General features: G+C 50.7%; 1 protein-coding gene across 4 annotated transcripts in view; it reads right to left on the bottom strand.

Moving 5' to 3' along the window:
- Nucleotides 1-1,911: 1,911 nt before the first annotated feature.
- The window catches only part of Slc12a7 (solute carrier family 12 member 7), an 80,904-nt gene continuing 60,365 nt past the window's right edge, over nucleotides 1,912-22,450 (bottom strand). The window contains exons 11-25 of one of the 4 annotated variants that reach the window (XM_036207396.1): nucleotides 22,251-22,308; nucleotides 21,380-21,554; nucleotides 20,499-20,617; nucleotides 19,997-20,095; nucleotides 19,286-19,405; nucleotides 18,396-18,500; nucleotides 17,789-17,957; nucleotides 13,773-13,968; nucleotides 13,197-13,366; nucleotides 12,958-13,089; nucleotides 10,921-11,028; nucleotides 8,480-8,658; nucleotides 7,868-7,882; nucleotides 4,908-5,041; nucleotides 1,912-3,719 (exon numbers count right to left, since the gene is read on the bottom strand). In XM_036207396.1, the coding sequence (XP_036063289.1) occupies nucleotides 3,628-3,719; nucleotides 4,908-5,041; nucleotides 7,868-7,882; nucleotides 8,480-8,658; nucleotides 10,921-11,028; nucleotides 12,958-13,089; nucleotides 13,197-13,366; nucleotides 13,773-13,968; nucleotides 17,789-17,957; nucleotides 18,396-18,500; nucleotides 19,286-19,405; nucleotides 19,997-20,095; nucleotides 20,499-20,617; nucleotides 21,380-21,554; nucleotides 22,251-22,308 (1,871 nt within the window). In that variant the 3' untranslated portion in view covers nucleotides 1,912-3,627. The remainder of the gene's footprint in view (nucleotides 3,720-4,907; nucleotides 5,042-7,867; nucleotides 7,883-8,479; nucleotides 8,659-10,920; nucleotides 11,029-12,957; nucleotides 13,090-13,196; nucleotides 13,367-13,772; nucleotides 13,969-17,788; nucleotides 17,958-18,395; nucleotides 18,501-19,285; nucleotides 19,406-19,996; nucleotides 20,096-20,498; nucleotides 20,618-21,379; nucleotides 21,555-22,250; nucleotides 22,309-22,450) is intronic. The other 3 variants (XM_036207394.1, XM_036207397.1, XM_036207395.1) reach the window with 3 other exon arrangements.

The following is a 22,450-nucleotide window of genomic DNA, read 5'->3' as shown; positions in this document are numbered from 1 at the left end:
TAGAAATCACATACATGCCCCTGAATAAAAAAATGACTAGTGTGCCACCCTTTCCTTACAATATGACTAAAGTCCCTATGTCATGGGTGTAGAGATGGTACACATTTGCGGCTCCATTGCCCACACCACAGCAGAGGGATTGGGTAGGAATCATCATGGCCACTTAGCTTGTTTCTCAGTATGCAGCATTAAGAGGTCCTTTCAGGCTGAGAGAAATCACACAGGATATCCCTAAAGACAACCTTGGGCCATGGTTCGGCTGAGTACCCAGGAAGTGGGGAGATTGTGCAAAGTCTGAGCTTTGGCTTCATCTTTTAAAAATTCAGGGCAGGTGGAAGTCGTGACAAGCACATGGCAGGAGCCGAGCACCTGCCTCTATGTGAACGTTAAGCAGAGGAGTCAGCACCACTCCAGCCAGCTGAGGGACCAAGCCTTAGCAGCAGGATCCAGTGCTGCATGTATGAGGCTTAAAGAGATGGGAGAGCGTTTGTGAACAAAACGAAACAAAATCAAAAAACCAGATCATTTAGTTAGATGTGGCAGTGCATGCTCGTGGGAGGCTCCACTGATAGTTCAAGACCAACCTGGACTATACAAGTGAGACTGCCTCTCCCTCTCCCGCCCAATGGCTTGTGTTCTCCAACAGACAGCCACTGTGGACATGGTCACTAGTGTCTGCACACGTAGATGAAGACAGTGGCTGGGCTGACTCAGGGTCTCCAAGACCACCGGTAAGTAAAACTGCAATGTTGCAAGTGGAGACAGAGGCAAGACAGCTGGAAGCTGTGATGCTTAGCCTACTCTGCGCTGGGTGCCAGGAAGGTGTCTCCATGGGAGCTGGTAGTACCTAGCAACAGAAAAGGGTGGCTATTGTGAGGGAAACAAAAGGCCTTGGCTGTGTAAGCTGCTGTGTGTTCTTAGAACTGAACAACCTGATATTTGTACATTGCCAAAGAAAAACCATCAAGGGAACAAAGGCATTGCCAAGATGCCCCTGTCTCAGCAGGCACCCATCCACTTTCAGGACAAACCTTTCGACTCTGGGTTCTATTCAGATGCCCTTTCAAGCGTGAGCTGGATTTCACTGCCCTGAGCTGGCCATGTGCTCTGCTCACACATGAAGGTCTGTTAACTTTCCTTTCTTAGCAAATTCAGGCAAATGTAGGGCCCTTGTTCCTCTAAACCTTTAGGTAGCTCAGTCTCTTCCGGGCTCAGACCTAGGCTCACAGCCCCTCTGCTACTGCCTGCTACCAAGCAAGTTCTGAGAGCAGAAGGTGGTCCCTGCCATCCTCAGCTGGCTTTAGTACTACCTAAAGAGGCCACATCTTTGGCATCCATTGCCTTCACTGTCTGAACCAGCACAGCCCAGGCTGAGCTGAGTGTCAGCTGCTCTCTGAGCAGGTCTTCCAGGTTTGTGCAAGCTGCCACATGTGTCTGTGATCAAACTGTTCCACTGCATCGACATTTGGGTATGGATAATGCCATGATTAATGCCAAGGAGCAGGTTAATGGGGATATGACCTGGGTCACAGACATAACTTACTTAACAGTTTTGGGGGCCCTAATGCCATTCCCATGGCTGCACAGTTCTGTATCCCAATGACTCATCCCTCTTACACATTCCCCATGTTCTGGAATGATAACCCCACTTGAACTGTGATGATTCTGGGGCCCTCATCCTTAGATAAATTCTGTGTTGAGTCCTACAATGACAGTACTGGATTTGCAGTTATCAAACCTAATGAGCTGGCAGGAGAGTTCCCCTTAGTATTTTTGTAGTACTTCTCCGATGCAGGAGGGTCACCCCTAACCCTGAGTCAGCCCTGCAGTGGACCTCTCCCAGAAGCTCTGGGAAGGAATGAGTAAGGTCATCTTCTCCATCACTGGTTTTTATGATGAGACACACGAGGGTCTTCAAACAATTATATTATTTCATAGAATTTTACTCTTCTACTAACAAATTCATACAAAGACAAAAGCCTATAAAAAGGAAAACATGAGACTGATTTGAATGGCCACAGTTACCAGGAACACAGAGTTTGCAAGAGAAAGGAGGCCAACACTCTTGACAGGGGCTCTTGTGAGCAGTGACCCAGAACCCGGAAAGGCCTGCCACCTAGGGCATTCCTAACAGCTGGTAGAGGTGCCCCACCTGCTCTGCTCAGGAGTCTGAACCAAAGTCAGAGCAGGAGTGGAAACCACTATGCTGATGGGGATACACGCTAGGCAGCAGTTACTCTGGCAAGCTGACCTCTGGCTGCCTAACAGCATCCAAGGAGCCCGTATAGGTGCAAACTTGGCCTCTACCCTAATGGGAACTTCCTGAATATGGACAGGATTGATTCTCTTGGAGGAAGCCAGAGATGGCTCAGGGCCTGGCAGCATGGGGCATCCACACAGAAGCTATCTCCATTAAGCTTCCCCAGGGAGGATTAAATAAATAAATACATCATACAGAACTTGAGGAACGGATCACTGCTGTTGCCAACAGCCTTCTAACAGATCATGACCTGCAGAGCAGAGTGCACAAGGGTAAAGTGCAAATCATCGGTCAGGTTCTCGAAAAGTAAAAAGGTGTCTGTGGCCCCTGCTAAGTAAGGTTGTCCATGGAAAGGGACAAGAGTCTCAGCCAGAAACATCCAGGGCCATGTCTGCTGATGCTGAGGGTGTTGGGCTGGGACTTCTTCTTCTCCCAGGAGGGTGAGGGATGGGACGGCATGTCTTATGTGCAAAGTGGTATGCTGAGCCACATCATAGTTCACACTCTGGAAGGCTCCTGCTGTCATGGACTGTGCGCAGAACTCTCAGTGTTCCTGCTGTTTGCTTTTCACACTGTGGCTCTTTGTGGTCACCTGCTTGAGGTTCCCAGCTCAGTGCTTATGAAGTAAAGTGTCTGGGTTCCCATGAGAAGAAAAAGCAGACTGGCTGCAGGAAGCCCTGACTCTGCAGAACAAAAGTTCTCTCTCTGCAGGAGCTCCTACAGCATTAGCTCAGATGGGAACACAGCTGGCAGGCACTCCCCACCCAAAGGGTGACCCACTCCTACCCTGTAAACACTATCTCACTTCCCAGTGGTACCCTGAGCCGTGCCTGAGAAGTGTGGACAGGAGTGAGGAGGCCATCGTGGACAGTGCTCAGCTTGCTTACTGTACAGACAGCACAGCAAGGCTACTCGAATGAGCAAAGAAGGCAGACACCAATGGGAACGCCCACTGGCATTCTAGCCCCAAGGAACTGTGTGCTTGCTTATTCATGTGTTCTAGACAGGGTAGAAATGAAATGTAACTGCCATAAAATACCGGACTGTCGTCCACACAAAAGATCCTAGTATCTGGAGGCAAGGCCCTGCCTGTACTGGAAAGAGCTGACCCCAGAGTCCCTGGGTATACCTACCATTGCCCACAATGATGCCAGGAGCCATTCCTGTCTGAACAGCTCTAGGCGCTCCCCCTGGAGCATCTTCTGCTTGGAGGAAGCCGAGGGGTGTTATGTCTGTGAGAAGCCATGTGTGACCAAAATCACTGCAGCATCTGGGAGGGCAGTGGCCATCAGTCATTGGCATGCCGGTGGGCCCAAGCCTGGCCATGGGCTGCTTGCACAGTCCTGACCCCATCCAGGCTACCAGAGTTAGGAGTAGATGGTGATGACTTCCCGACCACCACCCCTGACCAGGAGGACCCTATTCAGCCCCTCGGTCAAGACCTCAAGAAACTCCATGTCTGTGGTGGTAGTTAAGGCCATACCAGTCTCAACTGGCCACACAAGGGACTCCAGTTCACACTGTAGACAACCCAGGAAGCCAAGGCCAGTGGCAGGTGGGCAGACCCCAAGGGGCTAGGGAATGCTGAGGGGGTGGTGCCAGGAAAGAAAAGGAAATAAACTGCTACCTCTAGAGGGCAGAGTTTCCTGGAGCTTCCAGTTACTAACCCTATCCACTTGAAACCAATAGGCAACTGGGTCACAGGAAGCCTAGTGGTTAGGTGGTCTCTGACCAGGAAACCTGAAGAAACATCTCCCTCATTTGCCAATGTGGTCCCAAGTGGCTGTCCAACAAGCCCCAGAGATACCTTGACACCAGCAAAGCACAAACTGTCAAGGTTGTGGCCAACAGACTGAGCTGTGGAACTTAAAATCAGGACATCTGTCCTCCTTATGTGCCACTGGGGGAGACTTAGCTCAGATGGCCTCAGGGAGCATACTGGGAGGACACCCATCCAGGCAGGAAGACTCAGCGCTGGATATAATGATAGCTCTGCTTATGGGAGGGAGGCCACTGAGACCAAGAGTGGGCAGGCACATGTAGGAGAGCAAGGGCTCAGTTCTTCCTGTGAGGGTTTGCTGTTCTATTCTGGAAGGCTTAGCGTCAGAGTGCACTTGCTAGGTGTTCAGGGAACCCAGTTTGTGTCCCAGTTTATGCCGCTCTGGATCAAGGCCTATCACCCAGGGACACACCAGATGGATTTGCCACTGTCCCACATCGGGTGGCAAAGGAAACCCGGGGACGGGGTTGTGGCCTAGGCAGAGTGCTTACTAGCATCCTCAAGGCCCTGTGCTTGATCCCCTCACTCGTCCTCAGGAGCTCAAATGCAACATCATTTCTCCAAATGCTAGGAAGGACCCCGCTAACCAGTGTATCCAGAATCCATGGCCCTTGCCTACCTCTGCCCTATCTCCTAGGACCCCAGGGCAATTCAGGGCACACAAGAGGTAGAAAAGCATGCTCTGGCACTGATGGGCCCAGGTGGACCCCTTATTGTAACTCAAATCACTGCCTGTTTTGGGGGCACTCCACATGCCTTCTCCAGCTCATAGGAACTGAGGTTCCGTGAACAAGAGGAACTATGCCTGACAGTGTCGTAGCTGTAATACTATTCATCCCCACCAGCAAGAAACATTGCAAAGGATACAGTTCTCGTCCCCCTGCCGATTTTTCGGAGGGCCTGGCATATTCAGCAGGACCAGTTGTGCATCTTGGGACTTGCTGAGGACAACACCGTTGAGCTTCACAGCAGTATGCATCCTCCTGACGTTGGACTGGTCCCTGGGAGGAGGGTGGTACAGTGGGCAACACAGTGAGCTGGAGGCCTGCAGCCTGCCCAGCTCTCCTGTTTGGTTCTTGTATGCTAGGAAGGGCTCAGCGAATCATGAGGTCAGGTGTAGGGTAACTTACTCAGCAGCAGAAAGCATTTGGCTGTAGATATTTTAGACAGGGCACCACTAAACTGCTAAGCCTCTAGTGACCATAAAGTAATGCAGGTAAACTACAATGCATTCAGTAAGCTGCACTTGCAAAGCAGCCATCAGTCCAGGCAGAAACAGGGTGTGGGGCACGGCAGCTGTCAGGGCAGACATGGGAACTGGCCTGCCTCTTAGGGCAGTGGTACAACTGCTGAATCCCTAACATCCTCCTGACCACACATCTGGTGCTGCCAGGTAGCAAATCTGTTGAACTAGGTACACAGTACTCAGGTCTGGAGAGGTCTAGAGCATTTTCTAACCAGTCATGACACTGCCACCCAGGTACTGTCAAGTTCTGTGCTGCTGCTGGGAGTCAGCAGAGAACTGGGTTTGGGCTCAGGTACCCCTCTTTCCTGCCCTTAGCCAATCCAGATGACACTTTAAAGCTGTGACTAAGAAATAAGAGCTTCTAAGCACTGTGTGGCTCAGATACTTGTTTGTAGCTTCTGGAGTGAGCAGAACATCACTGAGCTCTACACCATGTATTCTGTTGCTATCTGGGGCTCTGTACTCCTCACTAGCACAGATAAGTACTCAGGTACCTGCAAGACAGAGGCTACCATACATCTACCATACATCCCCTTGCTATAGACTAGATAAAGTGCATATAGAACCAATGTTCAGGAAACTTCTTTGGAAAACTTTGCCACACAGCACTACCTGTCCCATGAATCTACGTTTCTATCTGTACTGGGACATGTGACACATCCCTGGGCTCAGGACATAGGGCAGAATCTGTGGCTACCCTGCTCATCTGACCATATAGTCTTGATTGCAGCCCTTCTGAGTAGAGGCATCTGTGCCTCAGACACAGGGACAGGCAGATGAAGCTGCCATTTGAGGGTCAAAGAGAGGTCCTGAGATGCCCCAGGATCACACCCACTGATCAACTCAGCTCTAAGCCAAATATATCAGCTTGTAACTGCCATTCTCGGAGGTGGGGGGGGGGGGGAGCCATGGGCTCTTTATCTTCTCTCTTCAGTTTAGTTTGATAAAATTATAGGTCAGACTCTGTGGCACCATCCAAGCCTTTCATTACAGGAACCCTGAATTCACTGCATGGAAAGGGCACAATTACTATGTGTTCGGTCCAACAGCAGTTCTCAAACTGCATGAAATGCAAGAGCCTAGTGTGAGAGTGTACAGCAGCCACTGGAACCTGAGTGTCAGTTCTGGGTCTGGCCTGTTATCCATTCCATGTGGCATGCCCTGCTGGAGCTAGAGAGACACCAGAGGGTCTAGGAAAGGTCCTTGAGTTCTGAAAGCTAACCAAATCCTACCTCTGCTCCCAGTAACACAGCAGAGTTAATCAGTGAAATGTCTGGTACTTTCTAGACAATGTCCAGACCTGGGAGTGTAAGTCTACATAGCAGTCTTGCCAGCAGGAGGTAAAGTCACATGTCCTTGGCTGGCTATCAGCAGAGCTGTCCAAGACCATCCAAAACAAAAAGACATGCACTCAAATGTCTACAAATGCTAATTAGGTACACAGCAACACACATGCATGTGGGTACACTGGCAAGTAAACAAACACAAATGTACTCAAACCAGCACACGTGATCATCTAACTGACAACACATGCATGAGCTTTAACTGGTACACACATGTTCTAGTCAGTGTACACATTTTCTAACTGGTACATGCATGCACTCTAACCAGCACACATCCACAGCCATATATGTTCCAGGGAAATTGTGAAAGGAAACACATCTATTGCTAGACTAACCAGGAAATGGGCCTGATCACTAGAGCTTCTTCCTGACCTTGCTGAGTAAGGCAAGCCTGGGTCCTAAAAGATAAGTTCCCTACCAAGATTCCCCATATGTGTGTCCAGGCATCTATATATACATATAGGGGTCAAACCCTGTTGCTGTGCCTACATAATTATGTGTTTTAATACACTATGGGGATAGGAGGCTTTTAGATTTGCAGGGAGCAGGAAGCCTGGGTGGCTCAGCTTCCCTAGTTGGCCAAGCTTCTTAATGTTCCCTCAAGTATCTGAGTAATTCAGGTACAGTCATATAATCAAGAGCTCCTTACCAGTACCTTGTACACTACCTGTTTGTCAGGGACAACAGCACAGAATGACCGGAAGGAGGCAGGGCAAGGACAACACAGAAGAAAGGACCAGAGCAACATCTCCAGGAAACCTCAGCCTGTCTTCCTAGAATGTTCCCAGCCATGGGTTTGGCACCTGGACCCTTAGACTTTGGATCCCTGCCTCTGACTCCTGGCCCTGATGTCCAGTCCAAGAGCTCACACATAGGCAGTCTGATCACACAGAATTGATCCACATCCCCTTCTCAGTGGAGAGGAAAGAATGGAAGCCTCCTGGATGGATGGTGAGCTGAAAGCAAGTTTATGTTGACTGAATAGATCCGGAGGGATGTGGGTGAACTTGCACATTGCTGCAGGAAGCACACACCTGCCCCCTTTCAAAGCAGCTCAAAACCAGCCCTCTGACACTATCTTTGGTGTCACTTAGGGAATGGCATCTGGGTATGTGTCCTGAGCCACTCTGAGGGGAGGCAGTGAGGTCAACAGGATGCTCTACATACACACAGGGCTGTACACACGCAGGCATGCAAGGCAACTCAGTCTAAGAGGCTAAAAACAAAGGTGCACTTACAGGTTTCCCCACTCTCTACATGGAAAAGAACACAAAGAGCAGGTTACTCCAGCAGAGGACTCCACACAATCAGCCAATTCAAGTGCTAAGCTGGTAAAATGGCTGGCCTTGGTCCTTCAATGGATTCTCATTCCACAGGACACAAAAACCCTCTTTCCCTCCCTAGGAACTTAGAGCTTTAGTATCATCCCACCATGAAGACCCAGTCAAAGGGGCTCTGGCCCTCTTTCAGGCTTGGAGGGTATGTCAATAGGACTTAACTAAACCTGTCATGATGCATCCCTCAGTCTTGAGGTTCTCAAGTCAGGTAAAATGATGAGGGCCCCAGAGGTCCATGGCAGCAGCCTAGACTATTGGGGCTCTGGAGCTCCACCTTTCCAAGGGGAATAAGCTCCTCTCTCCCAGCTGTGGAAAGTCATTAGCAGCAGGAGAGTAAGGCTCACACCCCAATCCCCTTGTGACCTGGCTCACTGGGACTGACATCATAGCCGTGGGCTGGTCCCAGTTCTCTGCAGGCCTGTGGGCTAGTGATCTGCCTTCCAAAATTCTTTAGAGGGCAGGAATAGGAGTCTGTCCTCACTGTGCACTGGCCCTGCCCACATAGACACTCACGGCTTTAGGCTGAAGAGGTCTTTGAAGCCTGATGCACTGGTGTCCTTATTCCTGTGTTTCTCTGCAATGAGTTTCTCTTTTGTCCACGTCATCTGTACTTTGTCAGGTGTTGGGGGGGCTTGGGTTCTAGCAGCTGCTGTGGTATGGGATGCTGTGTTCCTGTCGTGAATCAGCTGGGCCTGGTGAGGGAATAGCAGAAGTTCAGAACAGACAGTGGCTCGTGAAAGCCGCCCTGGAGAGAACCTGACCAGGGAGGCAAGCAGGTTTAGAATGAACCAAGAGGATTCATGTGCAACTGGCTAGGACCCCTCAACCACTGGACAGCAGCTCCACAGAGGGCCCTGGCACTGTCCTCACCCCACAAGGGTCTCCCTATCTCATGTACTACCAGATGGACTTTTGATTCCCTCCACCACCTCTTCCTATACCTCACTTTCCTGCCTTAAAAGCAGAAAAAAGGATCCAGGACTCCACTGAGCTACATTGGTGCCATAGACACCTTACTTGGTGTAGCCCTTGACCTCTCAATCATCAACCCTTACCAGCATACACACCATGGTGTACCTCTATGGCAGTTTCTATCTTAGACAGGGCTTGCCTCAACCCCTCTGGCTGCCAGGGAAGCAGGGCCTGCCAGACTCACAGAGGCTTTGGAGGGTCATAAATGGGTGGTGCCTGGTAGTCCTGGGAGGATGAACAAGGGGAGTGCCTACCAATACAGCCCCATCCAGTGCCTTAGGCACCAGGGGAATGGGGTGAATATTTAAACCTGCAACCTGCAACCCTAGGTCAAGGGGCAAAGGTATGAATAGTTCTTCCTCTTGTCTGGGCTATGAGAGTCATAACCAATTCTCTCAATCTGGGCTGTCAACAGCCAGGGACAAAAGGGAACATGGTATCTGTCTCACAGAGTCACAGAAAAAGCTCCAACAGAGAGGGAACTTCTAGGACTCCAGTGGGGACAAAAGACTCAAGGAGGCCTTGGTACAGTAAGTATATCCACCCACATGGAGGCTAAATTGGGCAACATGCAACTGAAGATATAGAGATCCCCACATGGAAGCCCCTCATAACTAGGACTCATAAATGTCCATGACAAATCAGTGTCTCAAGGGAAGCAAGAGGTGGCCACTTGACTTTTTCATACTTGACAATGTGGCACGTAAGGGCATACTTTCTGTGGGGTCCAGACAAGTGAGTGTGGCTAGGTGAGGAACTGCCACCTCCTTGACTCTCATAGCCTTAGCCAGGGTGGGTTAGGACTTGCTGCCCGCTCACCTGCAGACCCAGCCAGGATGGGTCAAGATCCACCAGGGAATGCTACTCATGCTGAGCCATTTGGTCCTTTCTGTACAGCAGGGGTCATCAGGGGCCTCCAGGATGGAGACCCACAAAGTGAGGCTCAGCCTTGACTTCCTCAGATGCCATCTGATCAACTCAGCTATGTCTGACCTTCATGGTCCCTCAGTGCCCTCACCCCCAACATGGCCTTAACTTCTTCACAGCTTCCACAGGGGAGGAGAGCCTGATGGTTACCCACCATACTAGCAGCAAAACTGAAGGTTCCCACCCATCCTGCTGAGCTGCTCCAAACTAGTGGCCTCTGTCCCACATGGAGGCACATCCCTGCTGAAGTCAGACTCTTGAATGCCATCCCTCCTACCCCAAACCCTCCTTTATCTGAGTTAAGTCATTCTCTAGGGTAAGGATACCACTTCATCCAGTATTCTTTGTCCTGGCTGAAGCCAGAACAGACGAGTGGCCATTGGGATACCCTACAGCCCACAGGGATGGTGACAGAAACAAAGTCACTGAGTCTTCCCATACAGTGTTGGAGCCAACCAGCAGGCATCCATGCTATAATCTCTGTCCAAAGACATGGAATTCATTCTGTCTAGGTCCTAGTTCTGTCTCCTGCTCCATCAACTCTACTAAGAACCTGAGGTGATCACTGCTCTGATTGTAGCTGTTAGTCACATGACCCATCTGCTAACCATGGCCAATTCTTATGGACATTGAGGTCACAAAGTGGTGGGAGGCAGAGGGTTCTTGTGCCCGTGACCACACATTATCACTGAACCCACAGAGAATCATTCCCTCCACCCAATCTGCCACTGCAAAACCACATCTAAGAATCTGGAGTTTGTACAGCAAAATACCTGAGGGCACAACCTCAAAAGAGGTGGATGTCCCGTTATCCACCATCTGTACCTTTCCTAAGAATGACGTGACCACAAAGATGCCAGCCCTCGAGTCACACTGTACCGATGGGTACAGGTAGCCATGCTTGCTCTTCTTGAACAGTCAGTCCAAATGCCATAGGAACTCTGTCAATCCAGAGCCATGCATTGCTGGGTGCCCTCTGCCCCATCAGCACAGATCCCACAGCTGGGGCCAGATGGCACTGACCCTGCCTACTTTCTTCTCTCCAGTGCATTTACCTCTCTCTCCCGCTCATTCTTTGACAACTGCATCTGTTTCAGCATCTGTGACCTCTGTTCCATCATTAGCGTTTTCTCATAGGTGAATGCAGAAATGTCATTTTCAACCTAAAAAGTATCAAGCCACAAAAGTAAACAATGTATACAAAACACGGTGTCACTGCCAACCACCTACCTAACACCCTTTGTCAAGTGGACCTAAGCAAGCAGTGCCCATGTATCCTAGGCCAAGATTTTTGTCCCCAGCATGTCAGAGCTCTATGCCAGAGCAGCCTGGGAAGGTATGAGAATGTGTGACTATGGATGGAAGCGTGTAAGTGTAGCCTGCAATAACAAATGAACATGTTATAGCCTACCTGCATTCCTGTTCGGGGACTCTGCAACATTACCACACAGGCAGTGATGCTGCTGCATCTCACACTGAGCAGGCACACATCTGTTCAGGGTGCTGGACAACATATTTTTGGCTTGTCTGCAGGAGCTATGGTCTCAAGGGACATATGCTCCCAATAACTGGTGCCATTTCCTGTCTCAGACAAGCTCACCCCTCACAGAATTACTAAATCCATAGGAAAAACATACCAAACCAAGGGACAGCAACTAGTGACTTGAGGATCTTGACTACTGGCACTCAGAATAGCCCTGCCTGTTAAACACCCAAAACCCTTGTCAGCTGACCGTGTTCCCAAGGGTAGGGACATAGATCTCTGTATGCGGGTGGAAACTCAGGAATGCAGGAACCAACCTCCTCGGGCAGGGCTGAGACTAAGGGGTTGGACAGCCTCATACATGTACATCAACACACAGAGGTCCTGGCCAGTGCCTGGCTGCTATCTCCATGCCCAGCCCTGAGCTGCCTTTGTTACTAAGTCAAAGATGGTTTCTGACTGCTAATAATGCTATTTCTATGACTTCTAGGTGTGGCCAGACATAGAGTGCCATCTATAGAGGAGGTTGCAAGCAGAAGCCACAGAGAGCAAGTCTGCAACTCCAAATAGCTGCAAAGTGTCCAAATGTGGATATTCATTTCTGAACAGCACACTCACAGCACAAACCCAGTGATACCCAACCTGATCTCTGACTTACACAGAGCTCTTACAGAGGGAAGAAAATACAGCCCTGTACCACAAGGTTCCCTGGGAGCTGACAAGAAAATACAAGCGGTCGTCAATAATGCAGGGAGATGCCAGGCCTCATCCATGATTAAAGAGACCCAGCCAGAGACAAGCAGTTTGAAGATCTGCAGCCCTAGAGCTGGGACTCCTCTGTGTGACCATGGGAGGATAGGGGTCTAATGTGGTACTCTCCATGGACATGGAAAGGGAATGGGCCCTTCTGGAACATCCTTCACCAAATGTAACCCCTCTGTGTGGCTGCAGAAGAAAAAGAGGCCTCTCTGGGACTATTTCTACCGAATGTGACACCCTCCCAGTTCTACTCCAGGGACCGAGCTGCATAGCCATGCACAGACTGCAGGGCCAACATGGGTGTCATCCATGATCAAATGATCAAGGACTAAGCCATACAGGCCGCAAGCGAGAACATGGCATTCAGAGAAAGCAGAAGGCAATGAGTGAAGGATGCATAGTTCATCCCCACAGGCTGCTTAGCCCATGGGGACAAGCTTGGGTCCTCAGGCACAGCTGCAGTAGGCATCTCTCAGAATCAACTTCACTCCTTAGTCTACTGTATCGACTGAAACCCAGTCTCTTTATTCTGCCTATTAGCTCCACACTCGTGGCCCTATTTACCCACAGATGGACAAGTCATTTCTAGCTGTGGAACTACAAAACCACAGACAAAAACAGAGCCAAGGACTCCAGACCTGTGGGCAGGCCTCACCCCTAGGGACATACCCCACAGGCCTTGTTCACCAGAGTTGCTGTCAACTGAGACATGCTGAGACACAGGGGATAGACACAGTGAGACTACACAGTAACCCAGAGGAGCATGTAGGGATGTGACTGCAGAAATGTAGCATGACATCCAGGATCCCCTACCCACACAGAGAGAGAGAGCATGCAGGTGTATACGCACCATCTCCACAACCTCCACCTCAGCACTGATCCTGAGGTGGTAGAGGAACATCTGTAGATCCTTCTTCATCTGGATGCTGTTATCATCCACCTGGGCTACAGTGAAGATGCGCATCCGGCACTTTCGCCACACCTGAGGAAGGGAGGGGACATTTCTGCAGGAACTCAAGCAAGGTCATACCCTTCATGTAGTGGTGTGCCTGTAGCCTAGCTGCTGCCCTGTGTCCCTGTGGTAGACACCTTGTGCTGGCGCAGCAGGAAGGGCAGCAGCATGAGCATGCCCCCGTCATGCACAATCCACCACACATCAATGTTCCCATCACTGAAGCGCTCTTGGTTCTGCGGGAACAAGTCGATGTTTTTGGCCACCAACAATGCCTGATGTGCTGCTGTAGTGTCACGGACAGTGTCTGTGGAGAGAAGCACACATGGGTGAGCTCTCGGGGTGGTGGAGCCAGCTTCCCTCCAGACAGTGGGGAGACTGTCACAGGCTAAGGAGGCAGGGCCCCATGAAGTCATCTACCCAGGAGGGCATCAAGGAATGACTTTCATGTCACCAGCTACTCCATCATCTCCAGAAGGTTGTGTATCACATTCTAGGAAAACCCCCAGATGGAGATTGGACTTGGGCATTAGGGGAGAGAGTATTAAAGACTGTAAAGTAGCCATTTGCTTTCCCAGTGACTAACAATTTGGCTAGCACATTCAAAGGCCCCAAGTATATACTCTCTGGCCAGACTTGGGTATGACAGTAACACACCTGGGGCTATCATGAAACCTTGCTGGGGGGGGGGGGGGGGTGGTTGCCACACCCACCCACAAAATTCTTCCAGGAGAAAGGGTTATCTGCTTGCTTCCAAGCCTCTGGCCAGGCCATGAGGACAGTGTTGTGTTTCATGCCGCCAAGGCCAGCTGACTGGATCAGGTGGGATGCACCATCTCGCAGGTTGGAGGATACCACCAGTTGGCAGAAGCCTTTGGTCTTCTCCGCACCCATCAGAGACCGGATATTCTGTGGAAGTTGGGGAGGGGGGGTGTCAGTATGTTATATCAAGACACACATCGGGGCATCATGTCAGTCCCTGTTACGGTGATGCCACAGCCTGGCATTTAGGCATAGAGACTTGGTGGAGTTGCTGCCCACGTGTGTTTGCACATATGTGTGAGAGTAAACCTGGCACATGAGGCATAGCTGTGTGTAGGTGTCAATGAGGGTCACCACCAGGGTACACCAGATAGTGCCTTAAAGTGATCTCTGAGTGGGGGTCATATCAGACAATGATCATCAAATGCTTAAATGCTTCATGGTAATGGGTCGACTTTAACAGACTTTGAGCAAACCAAGAGCTCCAGCAAGAATTATCAGACAAGCTACAATGTCATTCTCCACTCTTGTCTACTCTGTCATTCTGTCACTATGTCAGACATCCACCAGAACAGCTCCTCCTCTCCAGAGCAGCTTGGGGTCAATGGAGAGGTTGGACACTGTGATTCAGGACACACCGTTCACTAATCAACAGCCCTAGGGATGCTGCTGTTCTTCTACAGTGGCCAAGCTACTAGGTCTCCTTGGGTGCAGGGTGTCAGATAGTACCTAGAGGAACAACCCTACAAGACTTCACACTTATGTTGAGGTGACCCTCATGCCTACGCACTGTTCGTCAGACTAGGAAGGCCACCTCACTGGCAGGCACACATTTTTCACACTTTATGTAAGCATAGCGAGGAGTCCCTCTTCATGTAGTCCCTGATGAAATTCAGACTTAATATTGATGCTGTGAGAGTCAAGATTTTTGGAGACCCTGTAATTAGATGAATGTGGTTTGCATGGAAGGTAGATGTGCTTGGGGCACTGGGACTATGAGGGCTGAATGGTGCTCCCAAAGAGGCTCATTATGACCATGCTATAGCCAAGATGGGAATGTGACCTTCACTGGAAAAATGGGATCCTGAATCCAGTAACAAGTATCCCTAAAAAGACAGGCAGAGAGACCTGAGACAGAAGGAAGGCAGCCGCTTGGAGATGGAGGCTGAGGCTGAAAGGTGCCTGGAGTCCCAGAGCTAGAAGAGGCAGGAAATACATTTGAGCCCACCCTGCCCACACCTCAATTTTAGACTTCACCCAGTCTGGGTTTGCTCCACTGGTCACAGGACATACTTTTCTCCTTCCTTTGCCTGATTCCAGCTGCCTATGTCAGCCCCACCGGTGACCTTGCCCTGCACTACAGCTCCACAACTAAGGCTGTACTGATAATACACATGGGTCCCCAGCATGCTCTTTTCCCTCCTCCTTTACTTCCTGTTCACCCCACCACCCATCAACCACTGAGGGCAGACCAGGCTCACACAGACATGTTCCACTTATAGAATGCTGCGTAATTCAGGAACAATCTAAGCATGCTGTCCTAAAAGGGGAACATGTCAGTGAGTGGGAGCCTGCAGCCCAGCAGGAGGTGTGGTCACAGGGACACAGCTGCTCCCAGGCAGGAAGGAAAAGACAGTGCCCACGATGGGGGTTTCACAGAAGTACAAAAGAGGCTGGCTCAGCACGATGGTGTGTGGCAGGGCTACTCTGCTGTCCTTCAGGCTGAAACTGACTAAAGGTCACAGCAGAGAAGGCTGAAGAGTACTGAGCAGAAGGACAGACCTACTACATAGGGCACCAAACACCACTGCCCTGGCTTTGTGATGCCTGTGTCCCTGACACTGGCTGCAACATTGCTTTCCCTATGCTACAGACTCAAGGAGCTGGAGCTGGGTTTTCTTGCCTTACTGCTGGAGAAACTCTTGCCCTGACCAGGCAGGCACCAGGCCCAGGTCGGCATTGTAAACAGACAAGTCAGCACATCTGCCAAGGTGACTGTGGGCAGAGAAACCTCACAGGAGAGGAAGATGGGACCTCAGTTAGGGAAGGACGGGGTGACTCAACCCCTCAATCCTTCTCATGCAGTTGGTGCAGTGGAAGGGAGAGTAATATTAGCCCAGAAGTTAAGGAAGCATGAAGTAACAAGATTTGATCATTTAAAAAGGCTTTCCCAAACTGTCCTTATTTTTATACTACCATCAACAGTCTGGAGGACAGAGCTCCATCAGAAAAGTGACACTGGCCAGACACTGGCAGGAAGGACAGATGGACCCTCGGGCAGCTCCTGCTTGCTTTTGCTGATCAATAGAAATGACTAATTCCAAAGCTGAAGCCTCTCCTCATAACCTGCCTAAAAGTACTTAGAGACTAAAATCATCCAACCAGGGTTTTGGTGTGGCTCAGTGGCTGAGCACTTGTCTAGCATGTATGAGGGGCTGGATTCCCCACCCTCACCCCAGCACTCCAGAAATAAAAGAACCAGACTGTTAGACATCAGCGAGAAAGCTAAAGGTGCTTCTCATGTCTTATCAGAAAGGAGGCTGAAAGTGGGGTCAGAGGATCCTCAGCAGCCATTGCCAGTGAGCCCAGGTAACAGGAGTCCATGCACACATACCCTTATAAGCTGCCCAAGGGGTGGTCTTAGCTCCAGGGATCTCCTCCAAAGTGTGGGAGGAGCCACCTGGAAAGGACATGTGCATGGCAGTGCTTAAAGCAGACACTGGAGTCTCTGTGCCCAAGAATTATCACAGGATAAAAGCAAGAGCATCTCCAAGACAGCTACTTCCTTCCCCGGTAAGAGAATGCCTCTCAGACCAGCTGCAGGTCAGATACCAGCAGACAAGACAGAACACCGTTCATCCTTAAGGACAATAGCTAGGATGCTTCAATTCATGGGTTTACAGTCAACAGCAGCCAAAGTTTAGATCCAAGGAGCCACATGCTGATGGATAACTGCTGGTCTCTGTGGAGGGGCAAGAGAAGGATCCCTGGTTTTTCTGTCCTCTTTGAACTTGCTGAATCAGAGTGGACTGAGCCCCAGCAAGTGATGCCGTCATTGCAAAGGCCACAGTATTGTCACTCCAGACCAGGTTCATCGACAGCCACTCCCACCCCTGCCCACGATCATTCCTCTAAGCAGTCTTACCACCTGGCACGGTCTGGACTCAGAAACCAGGCTGCAGCTTCCAGACACACAAACGGGAGGAAGCACAGATGCACAGGCGAGACCAGACACCCCCCTCCAGAGAAGAGGGTGACATCTGGGCATGGCAGCCATGATAGGGCCCTGGGTAAGGTCCACAAATGGAGAGGGGAGCAGAAATTGTTTCTGACAATTTGGGAAACTGGACACACTGGAGGTGAACAATCAGAAAGGGTTCTAGACAGATGACAGAAGAGGGTGTCATAGCAAAGGGAAGGTGGAGGTGACAAGAACCTGGCCTTGTGGGGAGAGCAGAGGCTGGAGGTAGACATGAGGGGACTGAAGATTAGGCGCAAGATTTCCTGTCACAGGTCTGAAAGTAGACAGCTAAAAAAGCATCTGTAGGAACCCAGGAGTCACGTGGCCAACAACAAACTGTGGGCAGCAGGCAGCAGAGATGGCACCAGTATGCTGTAGGAACGGGCCCTGGCTACTCACCCCTCATTCACGGCCTCAGGACATCTGGCAGCACACAGCCTCATTACCCACCATCTCTACATACTAGAAGGAGCTAGGGTGCATGGGAAGCTATGCCGGGCGCCAGGAGCAGAGTACCAAGCCTAGGTGCAGGGCCGCAGTGCTCAGTCCGACAGCAGGATGAGTGCAGCTGTTGCTGCTCCTCTGTCTCAGGAGAACACACACCTCATTTCAAGTCTTACTTCTGACCATTCCAGACTCACAGCCACCTTGATGGAAACATGTACCAATTGTGCTACTAAACCTCAAGAACCCTGACCTCATTCACTCACCACTCCACCTGCCTACCTCTTCAGCTCTCTGGGCCTCCACATGCTTGTCTAAGTAGGTGCCCTCCAGCACGGAACCCACGATGGTCAGGCCTTTGCCTGCCTTCAGCTGCGAGGTGAAGGACAGCAGACGGGGGTGCTTCACACACTGCTCAGAATCCAGGTTCAGCATCACCAACACCTGGGGCCTATGGTAGGATGGGCAGGGACAGGCGTTACAATGGCAACATACAGCCAGGGCTCCAGTGCTCATCAAGCCAGCTGGGACAGAGGTGGGATGGGAAGCAGACAGACAGCACAGGAAGAACAGGTGGGGTGGGAAAGACAGGTGAGATGACAGGGTGAGCAGGAGGGCAGGTGCAGGCCCTGTGTCTGAAGCTCCAGGTGTCCCAAGGGCAGGGGCAATTCTCTTAGAGCAGTATACTTCCGGGCCATACTGCTGGTGGCTTGTTCCACGTCCAGGTCCCATCTCTGGCTATTCTCCCATTCTTAGGCAGTGAGTCCCTGTCAGATCCCTCCCCAGGGGGCCAAAAGCAAAAGCTCCTGAGACAGCACTAACTGGTGAGCAGGCTGGGGTCTTTGCTCTATCCTGCCATCTTGGCGTTATGGCTGTAGGATGTACTCACCTCCAGTTCTTGGTATGTGGGGGCCCATGTTCCACACGCAGCAGGGCATAGCGGGCAGCATTCAGCGACAGGCCCCGGATGCCGTCACCCCACTCCTTCTCAGCCCTGTGTGGGTGCAGAGGAAGGCCACCTTGTCTCGGTAACACTCTAAGAATGTTTGCCTTCCTGAGGCAGCCACAGAGTCTGTAAACCTGAGACAGGAAAGGACTTCCCAAGACAGGCAGGGACTACTGTGTAAAACGGAAAGGTACAAATAGCAGGACGTCCTGCTTTATGGGACTGACCACCAGGAATAGAGGGAAGAATGAGGGTAAGACCATGACTTGGAAACCCTGAACTAGATTGGTCTCCAGGCCCAGGGCGGGGACAGGACAGTCAGGAAAGGACAAAGGTAAGTTTGTGGGGATAGAACTCTGAAATGTAATGTAGCTCCTGAAACATGCCACCTTTGTCTGGGGTGTGTGCATGTGTGTACATGTTATTTTACAATGGGCTTCCCATATCAGTGTTGTTGACAAAGTATAAAATTCCTTAAACAGGCTGTAACAGTCACAGTTGCTACATGCAGCCATAGATGTATCCATTGATAAATTAGAACACACCTGAAATTAAAAACAGCAAACAAAGCAAACCAAAAAAAACCTGCCCAGCTATTTGCACAATAGTTCCTGGGCAGGAAATCAGCATATATCTGAGCAAGTCAGCCTGGATGGGGCTAGGGGATGACACAGTCCACCCAGACCTCACAGGGTGTCTAACCTCCACAAGACCTCATCAAACAGCACCCAGATTCATGCCCCAGGCAGGGCCCAGATCAAGCAACTGCCCTGGTTCTGTGTAAGCATGAGGAGTATGGTGAAGTCACAGCTATCTGGGGGGCTACCACTCACCCGCGGTATTCAATGTACTTGTAGATGCAGCCGGCGATGAGCATGGCGAAGAGGGCATAGTACCAGGAGCAGATGAACATCAGGGCAAGGCAGAGACTCATCCCAAGGAAGGAGAGGGTCCTAGTGGACATGAAGCTCAGACCAGGCCCATACAGCCCCCAACTGGCACCTGGAAGACTGCCTCACAGATAGCACTTCCCCATCATGAAAATCTTCCTTTAACAACACATCAGCCCCTGACCCTTGACAATCAGGCCTGTCACTCAGTCATCCCTGAAACACGAAATGCCTTCCAGGGACTCAGCTGTGGCACAGCAAAGTGGCAACTTGAGGACAGTAGGCGTCTGTTCACCTCCTGAGATGCACAAGACACCGCAGCCAAAGCAGAACACAGAACGGGCTCCATCCAACCCCCAGCACTGTGGGGAAGGGCCTTAAAGAAGACTGGCAGCCCTAGGGTCTTTACATTTCCACTTGACCAGAATGACACAAGAATTACATGTGTATCCAGGAGAGCAAGTACAAGTCAGACTTCCCTTAAAGCTCAGAGGCCAGGACACGACCATGACCTCATGGAATTCACTGGGGCTCCTGCCACAAAAACAGTTTTAAGCCCAGCAACAGGGAGCCTCCAGAACAGATTGCATGTGTCCAGCCACATTACATGTGCTCAGGCTTGTGGGCCCCTCAGGACATCCACACAGGCCTTACCAGTGGTAGAACTTGAAACGCGGACGCCAGTTGGGTGTGCGCAGCAGGGTCTGTACAGCACAGGCCAGATTCACGAACATGTAGCACATGAGGAAGAACCTGGAGCAGAAGGTCCAGTAAGGCCGCTGCCCACCTAGAGTAGCACTTTAGTATTTTGCCAATGCCCCACCACACACTGCTCACCACCTTCTAGGGAGACCCTCTCTGTCCACACAATGGTGCCTCCTCTATGGTCCTCCACACAGCAGCCAAGGAACAAGTCAAATCCCTACTGTCCCTGGCCATAAAGCACAAAAGTAGCCATTGCCCATACCATAGCAGCTATCTGTAAAACCACACTGGCCTCGGCTGGCCCAAGAGCTGTGTGCCTACAGTACAACTACCTGGCCTTCTGTGCCCTGAACCTGCCCTGTATGTCTATCCCTTACGCTGTGTTCAAACAGGAAGGAACAGTAGCCAAGTCCTCATACCCCCTACCCTGATGTCCTTGAAGGCTACTCACATGGACAGGATGGGGGCCACGCTGTCCAGCGAGGCAATGAGAATACCCGTCTCACAGATGAGGGCTGTGAGCAGCAGGGCCCACGTGGGCTCCCCGTTGGCCTTTCCATGGCCAAATACCTGCAGTACGGAGAGAGATAAGTGGGCTGAAGCAAGAAGAACCTAACCCTGGGTGAGAACAGCCATAAGGTAGTGTCATCTGAAGTTTTCAAGACTGACAAGAAAAACCGAGCTTTAGTCACATGTCACCATGCTGTATGAAGCCAGGCCCAAAAGAAAACTAAACAGATACAGACAGGCTCAGGGGACAGCTTTACTACACCTGGACCTCCATGTTTGTTTGTTTATACTCTTTCTGTCTTCAGATCACTTCTGTATGATCTGTATGTATGGATGGATGGAGGTCAGTAGCCTCACTAGACCTCCAGTCTCCAGAATGTTTAGCAAACAACTTCTTTTGGTTTAAGCCATTGGGGGGGTGACTCTTCAAAGCCATAATCCCAGGGCTCTCATTACATCCTACACCTCTAAGTTCAGTCCAGGAACTTCAGTCTCAGCTGTAGATGCCAGGTCCAGGGATACCAAGTCCCTGGTCAAGATCAGTGGGACCATCCTTGGCACATCCTCAATAGGTCACATAGACAAATATGGCCCACTAGAAAAAGGCTTCATAGCACTAGTCAGCCTATGCCCTGGGACTGTACCCTCAGCCCAGCAGCTAGTGCAAGAGATAACCAGTATAGAGTCCAAAGGCAGGACAAATCTTCGTTCTATAGGTCCAGCCCTGTAGGACAGACTCTTAGGGACTACACACCCAAACTTGACCTTCCAAGGTCTCTTCTCAGGGCAGTCAGCAGCATCTGCTGCAGCTTGAGGACTTACCTGCAGGAAGGGAATGATGCCATCACGGGCGATGGCCTGCAGCAGGCGGGGTGCCCCAGTCAGGCTCTGCAGGCCAGCACCACAGGTGGAGAAGAAGGAGCCAATGACGATAACCCAGGGGGATGGCCAGGCCAGCATGCCAATGACCAGGTTCCCTTGCAGGGCCTCCCCAAACCTACAGATGAGCAGGGAAGGTGGTCAGTAGAGCTTCCAAAAAGTGATCTGAAGACAGAAAAAAAAGTGTCTCTGTCCTCTATTTGAGTGTGAACCTCTGGGCTCAGGAAGAAGGAAGGTAAAGAACCCATAACAGAAGCCCAACCCTCTAGGAGGACCCAACCAGCTTGGCAGCTCCCTCGGTAGGGGCTTTGGTGGTATGAAATTGTTCTCTTGGAATCCTCTGAGGAACAGGAAGCCCTGGCTTATACCAAGGTGGTGCTGGTCACTGCCATTTCTGTAGAGGTCTTATCTATATCTGGTGGTACTATATTTCTTCACCATACAGTTTATAAGTCTTCCCCCACCAAAACCCTGAGATTCTGACAAACTTGTACCCTAAGAAGGAAGGGTCCACAACAGTCACTCCACTGACTCAGCAGCAGTGCTGGGGTCTCTAGCACCCATCTCTCCCATTCTCACACCCGTGTCTACTCCCCATCTCCTGCTTCATCTGGACTCAGCTTTTTTCTCAGCAGTCTTTAGGCGTCAGGCTCAAGGAGTAACACATCAATGCTTTAGTCAGGCAAACGGCAGTGTGACTGGATAAGAGGTTTTAGCTCATATACAACTGTGAAGCCCAGGGATAATTTAATCTCAAAGCTGAAGTCTCTCTCAGGAAGTTCATGCAGTAAAAAAAAAAACAAAACCAACATACTTATCTCGCAAGACCACACCTTCAATGCAGGCCCCAAACAGCACTATGCAGGAAAGATCTGAGCTGAAGTCAAGGAGTGGACAGTCTGAGGGCAAGCTCCAGGTAGATGCATGCTGGCCAGTGGGTCCCATCCCACAGGCCTGAACCAACCCTGTACCCAGGATCGCCTAGTGGTAAGGTATCCCCATACCCTGTCCCAC

This window comes from Onychomys torridus, chromosome 15, assembly GCF_903995425.1.
Source record: "Onychomys torridus chromosome 15, mOncTor1.1, whole genome shotgun sequence".
NCBI lineage: Eukaryota > Metazoa > Chordata > Mammalia > Rodentia > Cricetidae > Onychomys > Onychomys torridus.
Note: the sequence above shows the minus strand (reverse complement) of the source record. Positions and strands in the feature narration are given on the sequence as shown.